A 12,500-nucleotide genomic window follows, 5' to 3' on the forward strand; every position below is an offset into this window, starting at 1 on the left:
ATTATAATATATACTATATTCATAGGTTTACTATCACTTTACAGACCAAAACATAGTGGTAAATACTTTACTTTATTCCAGCTTTTTACATATTTTAAAATTTATAAATGTTATTTTTATTTTTATTTCCAATCTGAAAGGCCAATCAGGGATTGCTAGCTATGCAGCCAGCTCTATTTTGAAAAAACTTGTAGAGCTTGGGATTGGAGAATTAAGTTGAATAATAATAAAAAAACATATATCTCTTTATTTTTTAAAGATTTATTTTATTTATTTATGCATACAAGAGCTGAAGTGTAGGCCACAGGTACGGGGGCAGTGAGAGGATTCACCAGAGACAGAGAGTCAGGAGCAGAACAAGCAGACTGACTAAAATACAATGCTGAAGGGAGCAGCGGGTGAGACAGGAGAGGTCTGCTGCACAATGTGGGTTAGCTGCCTGGCCAGATCAATCTTGTGCTGCAGTGGCTGCCTATAGCTTCATAGTGCTGAGATTTAACCCCTTGCACCACCAGGGAGGCCCCCCAAAAAGAAATCTTTAGAAATAAAATATAATAATATTCTTTATGCTGAGTTAGAAATGTGCTGAAGTTTGTCTTTGACCTCAGTATTCAGACAAAACCATTGTTTGTTCTTGACTTCATTTCCTGCTTATAGAAATCTAAATAGCCCTATGCCTCCTTCAGCACCATTTCTGACATCCTTGATCTTATGCTTAATCTGCAATCATATGCTTGCATACAAAATGTTGTATCTAATCAGGATACCAGCACCAGCAATATGAACAGTGCATATCATCATAGTACTGTTAGCCATCATAGTATTGTTACCATCATAGTACTCCCTGTCAAATACCAGTAGGTTTTCAATTTATAAGTTGGAAGGAATTTCACATACTGAAACTCCATCAGTGAGTTGAAGTTTAAGTGTCCATTTATTATTGCAAAAATAAAACTTTGCAGGGCCTCCCTGGTGGCACAAGGGGTTAAGCATAGCACTATGAAGTTATCTGCAGCCTCTGCAGCACGAGTTCAGTCCCCAGACCAGCCAGGGAGCTGACCCACATGGTGCAGCAGACTCTCCTGTCTCGTCTGCTATTACCCTCAGCAGTGTATTTCAGTCAGTATGCCTGTTCTGTTTCCCACTCTGTCTCTGGTGAATCCTTTCACCCCCCACACCTCTGGCCTGTACCCCAGTTCTTGTATGCATAAATAAATAAATTTTTAAAAAATTAAATAAAACTTTGCAAAGTTACCTCTGAATGATGTTCATTTTCAGTATGTAACTTATAAGTGATTGAGTACATGGGAAAAGATTGAATTATTGGGTTAGTTATTGAGAAAAATGTAAACAAAATAGAAAAATGGAGATCAAATCACTAATTAATTTTATTGATTAATTAATTTTATTAATCTAATTGATTTTATTAATTGGGTTGTTAATTATAATTATAATTGTTGTAAAGTTACTTACTGAACTAACATGCATACATTAATTCTATTTAGGCCATTTATCTTTTTTTTTTTACTTCTATTAAGCATTTATTTATTTTAATGAGAGACTAATAGCAGAATGTCAACTTAAGTTTCATAATGAGATAACCTGAGAAATTATTTTTTTAAAAGGTTTATTTATTTATTTATTTATTTATAGAAGCACTGGGTACAGTCAGAAGCACGGGAGGGTGAGAGAATTCACCAGAGCCAGAGCAGGGAGCAGAGCAGGCAGACTGACGAAATACACTGCTGAGAGGAGCAGTGGGCAACAGGAGAGGTCTGCGCGCCTTGTGGGACCCTCACCTGGTGGCCGGGAATTGAACCTGCGCTGCAAAGGCTGCAGGCAGCCTCACAACCGAGCGCTCAACCGCTGTGCCACCGGGGAGGCCCAGAAATTATTTTTGTAGACTAAAAATTTAGTTCTAAAATCATAGTAGAAACATTTTGATAGTAGATGTATTCCTGTATCCCAGAAGTCCCTTCTTTGGTGGAAATATTTGCCACTGTGCTTGGTTTCACCCAATATATGTATTTACTTCCTGTAAATCAGTTATGGACCAAATGTATATTCAGTGCACCTTTCTTTGAAAAATACCTTTTAACAATGGACATGAATCTTGCAGGGTATAGTAAGCCTGTAGTCAACTATAAATCCATAATATGGTAGGCTTGGCAAATCACAAATGAACACACAGATCTGTAAGAGACACCCCAGAAACTACAATGATTGTCTCTGGAGAGGAGAATGAGCACCCAGAGGTCAGGGCTGATAGAAAATTTAATTTTGTGGTGTATACCCTTCTCTGTGATTCAGTTTTGTTGACCACATGTGTGAACTATCTTTTCAAAATGTAAAATTTCAAATGAAAAGTGAAAATTACGTGGTAGTATTTCAGTAATTCAAATTATTAAATATCAAATTGGCACAACAATATATAAAAATGATGAAAATATACTTCTGCCATAATTTTTATTACTTTACATGATAAGATACCCTGGAAAATAAGCAAAGTACTATCAAATAAGTTAATTAGAAATTCACAGTAGACTTACTTTGTATCATAATTCATAAAAATATTTAATATTGAAAATTAATAACTGGACTTAGAAAATGGAAGAGCACTAAAAATCTTTTGGTTTTGAGTTTGAAAAAACTGCTAATGTAATTTTTAATAATAAGTAAACTGACATATTTTAGCATTGTGTGCCTTAGGTAAAATCTAGATGTGAACATCAAATTTTAATTAACATAGTACAGTACTTGGTTCCACATAGTTATTTCATAGACTCTGAATACTAAATTAAATAATTACTGTTTAATTGCTCTATCTTTAGTAGTCTATGTAATTTTATTAGGAATTTGTCCTTTTATGCATTCAACTCCTGGAATAAACAAACATTTTAATGCTTATTTGTAGTACTGGCAATGACCAGTAACAATCCTCGTCATCATCTCAAAGTAGAATAAGGTTTCTCAAATTTAGTGGTCATGGAATTTTTAAATCACATAATTATAACATTTTTGACAGTAATATTGTATGTATGTATCTTTGAAATAAGTTATTACGGAAAACTCAATGATCTTCATTTCAGGTTTTAAATTGACTATTATTTTATGATAGTCTAGACCACCGATTACCAGATTATGTGTGCCAGTACACAAGCATTCTGCCCAATTGAACAACTCTAAGTAATTACTGCAGGCACTCTTATAGGCAGGAGGGATGAAACAGGGAAGAAAACCGATAATTATCTTTGCCATCATAAATCTGACAGTTAGTGTAGAAGATAGACAGTAAATAAGTTAAGTAAAATATATAGTGACAAATGCTAAAGAGAAAAATGCAAAAGCAAGGATAGGAAAAATATTAAGCAACAATAGCAAGTGGGAGGAATTGAATTTGTAATGATGGCCCCACAGAGAAGTCTTGGGAAGGGTATAAGTATCATGAGTAATGACCTGAAAATATGAGGGAGCACTGCTGTGTATTAGCTCTATAGCAAGTTACTTTACTTTTCTGTAACTCACCGTTCTCAACTCTAAAATCAAATAATAGTAGTAATGATAATCATATTAGACTAGAGTTTTCGATTATTTTTCTATAAAGCACTTATTAGGAAAGTGACTGACAAATCACAAACACTCTGTGAATATCTGTTCAAAAAAAAAAAAAAAGACAAAGCAACTATTATAGAAGTGAGTTCAGGCCATAGGGAGTATGTAAATACAAGCTCAGTTTTAAAAATGTAAACTCTAAGAAATCCATTAAGGTTTATGGAGATTTCAAATAAGCAACCTATAATTCAAGGGAAAAGCTCAGACTGAAGATTAATTGATGAATCCAAATCCTTCATATTTAAAACTGAAATAGTTAAGTGTTATTGTTATGTTTTTTGTAAAATGCTGTGTTTTTTTTTTCCTTAAACATATTTGTATAATGCTGAGTTAAAAAAAAACTCAAGTTTTCTGTTACTAGGTATCTCAGAACTGTTGTATATGCTACCATGTATCAGTCACCACAATAAAGCCCAATAGATTTCTTATCTTATTTTAATGGCATTTAGAAGTGTATTATACCATAAACACAGTTTAGAACACACTGAACGTGTCATGTTACTGCCTGGAAAATAATTTAAAGTGATTCTTACAAATCATCAAAACTTCAAAATTCATAAAAAACTCAAAATTTTACAAAATTGACTAGCTAGTTTCATGTTCACAAAGAGTTTTACATTCATAGAAAAGAGCTCAGCAAACTATAGATGTGGAACTTTGTCTCATGAACAGTGTGATAGTTTACTTCTTAGAAGTTTCCCCCCCAGATTATCTGCACATTGGAATCATCTGCGGAGCTTCAGAAACTACTGATTCCTCCATAAACTGTAATTTAAGTGGTTTGGGCTATGATCAGGTCATTGGCAGTTTTAAAATATCCCGAATCGATTCTCATATGCAGACACCCTTAAAAATCACTTCTGCTTAAAAGGACCTTTTTCTGACCCCATTTATTTTCTACCTCTTATCTATAATATTTAAAAAGACATTATTTCATTCTTTTAATTAAGAATCTTTATTTGACTAGCGAACAGGTTATTTATTCATCAAATGTTTATGTGCCTAGTGTCTGTTAACATATCTTTGTGATAGCATGGTGATAACACTAATTTTCAAGCAAATGAATAGTATAATGGAAATCTACTTTTAAAAGGTAAGCAGATACTTATGTTAAGTAAATTATTAATAAAATCTGAAACTAAATTATTAATAACATCTTTAACTGGCATAGTCTCTAAAAACATATGAGTCTTTAACCAAGATATAAAATGTTATTAGCTACTCCATCTGTTATATCAACTAGTACCATTTATAATTTCTTAGACTTTGGCTTTACAGAATAGCAGTGCAATTTAAGAGCCTCAGAACTTTTATGAGGAAACCAAGACTTCTTTGCGAACTGTATGAATTTGTTATAATCAATTGAATCAACAAGTATTTTTTGAGCATGTATCAGCACAGTATTAGGTATTGGAGATATACCGTAAAATAAAAATGCTCTACTTCTGTGAAGCTTATGGAGGGAGACTAATGGTAACAAGTAAAACAAATAAATAACATACTTTGAGAAACTGATGAATCCTGTAAAGAAAAATAGAGCAAGCCGAGGTAATAGGAAATGACAAAAGGCAATATGGGAAGGGGCAGTAGTTGATAGTGTGATCAGAGACCTCTCAGACTTCGAACACTTTGAAAAAATGGACAAAATGTGGGAAGATTGGCAGAGTGGTCTAACCTGTGAGAACAAACAAGTACGTTCTAGAAACTGAACAAATACTTGATGCATTTGAGAAGCAACAAAAGGCAAAGGTAGCAGAATGAAATGTAGAGAAAGCAGTAGATGAGGCCAGAGAAGCAGGCAAGAGCCAAATAATAAATGCCAGCATCACATAAGCCATAGTAAGTTTGCTTTTTTGTTTTCTTGTATTGTTTTGTTTTTTTCTAAGTGTTCTGAAACAATTAGAGGGTTTGTCTGGGAAGCACTGTTGTCTAATTTACATTTCCAGAGAGAATTTTTGGCTAATCCGTGAAGAGTAAATTATATGAAGGCAAGGCAAAAGTAGGAAAAATCAGAAAGCTGTAGCAGTGGTCCAGGCAAGAGTTGAAAGTGGAGCAGAGAGGCAGCAAGAAAGATGAAGTGAGCTCTGAGGCTGTGGACTTGCTCACTATCACACAAAAGGATTTGCTAATGGAGTTTACTCTTAGGTTACCTAACACATTCTGACAGGGAATCAAAAAGTTAGTTGGAAAGTTCCAAAGTCCTATAGTCAAGCTAGAATTAAAGCAGTAATTGATGATCTTTACAGAGAAATACTTTTAATAACTTTGGAAACCTGAGCTACCCTGTCTTCTCTTTAGTCTAGGGCTATGTCTTAAAAATCTCAAGGTGCATGGGTTCCTTGGGGAAGGAAATTCTATGCGGACTCAATCTGAGGGGGTGGGGGAAAGCAAATATTTTCTAAAAAAATGTAAAAAAAATGATAAATGTTAAAATAAAAAAAACCCTAAAAAAATTCTCAAAGAGCCAGAATCACTAAAATGATAGCTTTCAGTAAAACAATCTGTCTGATATGTGACAGATATAACAATTTAAGATTACCATTGTGATGAATAATTTGACCAGAGTTAATGTTTAGAACAGTGAGGATTCTTGTGTCACATAAGTTGGTTCATCACTATGTCTAGATGAATGATTTTTCTTCTTGCAGGGGTAGGGGTGAGATGGCACTCCTCATTATCATATTCTGTTATCTTCCCCCTATCTCCCCTGCATATTCCATTCTACTTTACCCCCACTCGCCTCTCTATTGATCAGAACCACTATAGCATCTCAAGGTGGCTGGGGAGGGGGGGCGGAACTGGGGTGGAGATAATTTGATTGGCACTTCCATCCTTATATATTGTATGTTGTAGGTGAACATAGTAATCATAGATTTTGGAGCAACAGGATAACAATTTTGTCACCTGGTTATGAGCTTGATGATTTGGAGCAACATATTTAATCTTAAGAATCTCCATATCCTCGTTTGTAAAATGTAGTGATTCCTAAGTTCAAGTGAGAGTAACTGAGATTATGAATGCATAGTACTAGGTCAAGCACCAAAATGTAGTAAATGTTCAATAAATTATAGCAATTATAATTACAACTACTTTTTCCTGTATATATTTCTATTCAGTTATTTTCATGTTTTAATATAATATTTTAAGAGCAAAGACATTCAAATCATAGTAACTGAATTTAAATCACAACTTTATTATGTGTAAGCTTTGAGATGATGGGTATATTTTTTTACCTCTATTTCATGTTGTCTTCTTATCCATTAATTGGCTTAGGTGCAGTGCAGTGATTGGATTATAGTGAGGATTTTAATGAAATATATTAAAAATATAAGTACATTATTTGGTACATAAAAGTACTATTTTATAAGTCAAATACTTTAAGTATTAGTTTGTCAATTCTTTATTTCAAAATTATAGTTAAAAACTAAAGGTTTGTGTTTAGCGTTTGCATTTTCATTCTTTGTAAATCATAATCTAAACTAAAAAGATTTTTTAAATGAGTAGTTGATTTATTCCATCAGTCCTAAAATAAAGGAGAATTTTAAATATTTAAATATTATCTGCTGAATTGATCCATGTGGGTAAGCATATTGGCATCATGACCTCAAAATGAAATTCAGTTATGTCAGTTGTCTCTCTAAGAAAGATGAAAAGAATCAGATAATTGTCAAATCTATTATTCTTTCGAATTGAGTGTTTACTGGTTTTTCCCTGATGTGGTTTTACCCTCATTTTTTTCTTCTCATTACTTTTGATATGTCTTATTTCCAAATGTATTTCTTTCAGTTCCTCACAGATAAAGGTTAATACTACCAATAAGTAAAAGCTACTGTTAAAAGTTGAATAGTTTAATTTTCAAATAGCATATGTGGGTTTTGTAATTATTTCTTAATATTATTTCTAATACTATTATTCTCAGTACTATTCCCAAATTGTTAGCCTTTAGCATATAACTGATTATTCAAGAGAAAAGCTATGGTACTGATGGTATAGTGATTTATTATTGTATATTAATTATGCTGGTGACATCATTGTTGGCATTAATCCAGTAATACACGAAGCTCATTATATGAACTATACCTTGTTTTATTAGTGGGGCTTTCTTTCCTTTTATAGCTGGCTTAAGTCCTGCTGAGATTCAGCAGTTATGGAAAGAAGTTACTGGAGTTCACAGTATGGAAGACAATGGCATTAAACATGGAGGACTAGATCTCACTACTAACAATTCCTCCTCGACTACCTCCTCCACCACTTCCAAAGCATCACCACCAATAACCCATCATTCCATAGTGAATGGACAGTCTTCAGTCCTAAATGCAAGGCGAGACAGGTAAATCTCATGAGATTTATTCTATCTTTATCATAGCCAAATGTTACTTTCACCACTGATAAAACTGAAAACAATGATTTGTATGTAACAGGGGCAAATGTGTAGAGGAAAAATTAAACTGGAACTTTTGATTATAATATATACGATATGATATATACACATATAAATATACATATTACAAGAATCTATTTTGATGTACATAATTAATTTTCCTGAAGAAAGTTGTGTTTTAGTAAATGTATGTGGAATCAATTTCAGTATATTTTTATGACTAAGATTTTGCAATTAACTTGTTGCTGTGAGAATATTTGGGCATTTGTTAACCTCAGGACCAGTTTGAATAGTTAAAGGTGTATACATATCCCCCTTATTATGTGTTTCAAACATGTACTTTGAAACCAGAGAATAGATAAACATATAAACATGAGCATCATAAACCAGTAGACAGACGATCTGGTTTGCCTTTTATGTAATGTGACATAGTGTAATTTATCGGTATATAAAATTAAGTTTTGGTAGTGACTTTCTATATAAGTCTGAGTCAAATTCACAAAGAAATTTTTTTACTTCATTTACCAAAAGTGAGTACATTATGTGTATAATTGTCAACCAATGTTTTATTTTATTTATATAAAAACTGCCTTTATAAAAGGAGTACCCATGTATGTCCATTTACTCCTTTTATTCAGGCTTATGACTACTTAATCATATTCCTTAAAGTAATGTACATGAAATGTATAGATTAAAGTATTACTCAACACCAACAAAAATCTTTTTTAAAGATTAAATATAAGCGTAGAAATTCTTGGAGTGACTCAGGTCCTTATGATGTATAGCTCTAAGCTTTGTATTAAGTATAGTAGATTGGAAATATTCTGTTACGTGATTTGAATAGCTGCCTAGATGCAACAAACTCTTTCTCACAGGCAAATATTTTTCAAAGAAATATGTTTAATTGCATTACAGTTTAAAATAGAGTGCTCTTTGTGATCCTTCTGGTCTTCATTTGAATGTTATGAAAAAAAATTTGTTAGCTTCTTTATTATAAAAAGGTATGCCTCTCACTGGGGTTTTGATTGAGATTCAATTGATTATATATTTCATAAGTTGGTTGTCTTCTCTAAGGTCTCCCTGTCTGGTAGAATACTCATTTATCAAAAGTCTGATAATTGTGGAAATATATAGTTAATGATTTCTGTTAAATCAGCCAAAACAGTGAAAATATATATGGTTCACACATAAATCTTCCAAAAGGTCCATATCTTCTTTAATAAGATTGAAATAGCTTATAGTTATGGTCCTATTACTTTATTTTAAAAAGAGGGGTTTTTTCACTTGAATACATATGAATGTATATTTTTTTATTTAGAGGTAAATGTTACATTAAGGTCATAAGGCAGGATTAGCATATGATATTATACAGTCCTCTTAGTTTTTCATCCTTTATTAACAGTCATCTTTGGCTCTATTTCTCCTCTAATTGGAACATCATCTAGCCTTGGCAGTTGAACTATTCAATAGAACGATTAAATTTTTCTGACTGCTCTGAGCTGAATTGACCTGTTTTGACCTGTTTGTCACTGATCGTAACCTGACAGGCACTAGCAGCCTGCAACGATTATGGCTTTTTGAGATGAATCTGACGCCGAGTTCTTTTGCTACTTTTGCTACAGCTCGTCACATGAGGAGACTGGGGCCTCTCACACTCTCTATGGCCATGGAGTTTGCAAATGGCCAGGCTGTGAAAGCATTTGTGAAGATTTTGGACAGTTTTTAAAGTAGGTTTTTTACATTTTGGGTTATATGGGAGTTTTGGTATGTGTAAATAAAAGAAAGCTGGAGGAGAAAAAAGGTCTCTCATAAGTCACACTTAAGTTTTCTGTGTTTCAACAAGTGGGTTAGCAAAGTCATGCTAAGGAGGTTAACTCTTCATCTTTACATTTTCATAAGATCTTATAAAACTTCTAGTAAAGGGTTTTTTATGAGTGAAAAGTATTACCCTACAATTTAGTGTCATTAATAACTTATTGGTAGCATTCACTTAAATTGCAAGATTTTAACAAAAAATTCAAGTAAAATTATGTAAGAAGTCACATATATTTTTAAACACACATTTTTCATGTCATTTTTAATTGTGAACTTTATAAGTATAAATATTTAATATGTATCTTTAATACCAAGAAATTTAAAAAATCAAAGCTAATAGTTGCTAAATTTTTAATAAATAATTACTTCTTCAGAATCACAAAGATACACTTATAGGCATATGTTCGTATGATAGGTCGCATGGCTTCTCTAGATTAAAAATAAAAACTTTCTCTAGATTAAAAAAATAAAAATAAATTATCTTTAATTTCTTCATACAGTAATAACTTTTTTTTTAATTCTTAAAAGGGCTCTTTTTCAAATAGGAACATATATCTTTCATGAAATATTTTCCATTCACAATTTCAATATACAAGAGATCTAAACAGAAGGCTACAAATAGGGTTTATGGAGATGAGTAACTTCACAGACTGAGACTCTTATGTTGTCATGGAGCAGCTAACAGGGTGAATGAACTGTTTCATGCTTCATCAACAATTAAGTTAATTAGCTCATTTGAAATTGCACTGCTTTGTTGCCAGGATGTTGGCAGAAACATCAAAAAGATGTGTTTACAAATGATAGACTACAGGGTATAGAGCAAAAGCACCTCAACAACAAGGCACAAGTACTTGGCATCATAATAACTTTATAGCTGAATTACAGTAAGACTTCCACAAGGATTTTTTACCTTTTCTCCTTTCTGACCATTTAAAAGAAAATTTGGTTCATATTCTAACTGTGGCCTTTGCAAATGGTCTTAAATGAAAATTAACAGCCCTATGATAGCAAAACAGTTATCAGGTACTATTTTGGAGGGTATAAAATTGATTACACTGTTCTAAACAAAGAGAGCATTTAAAATGTTAAGTAACTTTGTTAAAGTTTTCTTGCTAAGCACAATAATACGTTAAAACAAAGAATATAGGAAGGTCAAACAATTCTTTTAATCACTACAAAATTCTTCATTATCAATATGTTATATTATTACTTATCTTTAAGATCATTTAGAAGATTATTGTGGATATTTCTAAAGCATGGTCATTTAAGCTTTAAGGCTAGACCAGTCACCCTACATTTTATTGCTCTAAGTTGTACTTTCTGACAAAATTCAAAATATGTGTTAAAGAAAATACATTTATCTCTTCTTCAATATAATTTCCTCTGCAGCACATAGAAAGGAGAATTTGTATTCATTTCAAATATTTCTGTATTTTTATTACTAACAAGCAATTGAATTTGAACCCTCATATTACCCTCCATAGTTCTTTTTCATATTCATGCCAGTGTTTTTTAAAAACTGAAGAAATTACAATTAAAAAAGCATTTCCTTTCAATTAAATATCAACTTTGGCTCCAAAGACTGACCACTTTTCCAACCCATTAACTTTATAGGGATGACAGAAATAATGACAGTATATTTTAAGGCCTTTCTTTCAGTCCATTTTTGTTATGATATGCTTTATATTCTCTAACTCAAAGATCTGTGATAAATTCTGTTAGGACAGCTAATGCCAGTATAATGTACTAAAGTAAAATATATTACAAACATTTCCATACTAGCATTGCCTTTCTTAAAATGTATGGGAAATTTGAAGAGAAGTAAAACATTGTATAAAATTAATTCATTTTGGTTGGTCAGGGGAAAAAAAGTTTATTTAGTCTCTGCATGGAAAGTGAAATGAAAATGGGCATCCGCACTTCCACAAATTTTCTTGGAAAGAAGACTTTGCTTTCCTTTTGAAATTATGAAGTAGAACTGAGAATCTTTGGGAGTGGGGTGAAGTGTGTAATATATGACAATTGAAAAAGCTATGAAAGGTTTTTAGCTCTCAGTTTTCTTGTTTATCCATTTCCTGAAATTTTATATCCAATTTTTTGAGACAATATTGTGGCATTTTTATTTGTAAAATGCATTAGAAATAAATTATATATAACTTCAACTTTATTTTGGTATCAAATAACTTGTACTTTGGTTTCAAATTTAGCCAATATATATGTTAAACAAAAAAGGATAGTTGAAAATACATTGTGTCCCAAATTCCCTTTCTCGTATTACATCCTGAAACAAACTGATAGAATTCTTCTCTTTTGCCCTACACCAAATGAAAAGCCACCAGAAGACAGTTGTTTATGTACAACAGATATATATATATATTCTTATTCTTATTTATGTATTTGTTACTATTCAATTGTGGTATTCTTTTCTGTTGAATTAAAAAAAAATAAGACTAAGAAACTGTTAATTGCAATAGCAGAGAGAAAAACAGAAAAATAAAAGATGATGAAGAAAGTCCAAACTAAACTGATGTTTAGGACAATTTTTGAGTTTTACTGTAAGTAGGTGTTGAGAGAAGCTAATCATTCTTCTAACCACTAATTGAGGATCTCCCTAGATCACTAAAAGCATTTAATACTATTTCTTTGTTACTAGCTCATCAATGTCAAAGTAGTTTTTCTGCAAAATCAATGA

At 32.1% G+C, this 12,500-nt stretch overlaps 1 protein-coding gene across 4 annotated transcripts in view; it reads left to right on the forward strand.

The window, feature by feature from the left end:
• Positions 1 to 12,500, forward strand: part of FOXP2 (forkhead box P2) — a 1,127,785-nt gene that overhangs the window by 1,071,107 nt on the left and 44,178 nt on the right. For all 4 annotated transcript variants that reach the window (XM_054692568.1, XM_054692569.1, XM_054692570.1 and 1 more), the window contains 2 exons: positions 7,729 to 7,942; positions 9,616 to 9,720. In XM_054692568.1, the coding sequence (XP_054548543.1) occupies positions 7,729 to 7,942; positions 9,616 to 9,720 (319 nt within the window). The remainder of the gene's footprint in view (positions 1 to 7,728; positions 7,943 to 9,615; positions 9,721 to 12,500) is intronic.

The sequence above is a fragment of the Talpa occidentalis genome, unplaced genomic scaffold, assembly GCF_014898055.3.
Source record: "Talpa occidentalis isolate TD23 unplaced genomic scaffold, MPIMG_talOcc4v2.1, whole genome shotgun sequence".
NCBI lineage: Eukaryota > Metazoa > Chordata > Mammalia > Eulipotyphla > Talpidae > Talpa > Talpa occidentalis.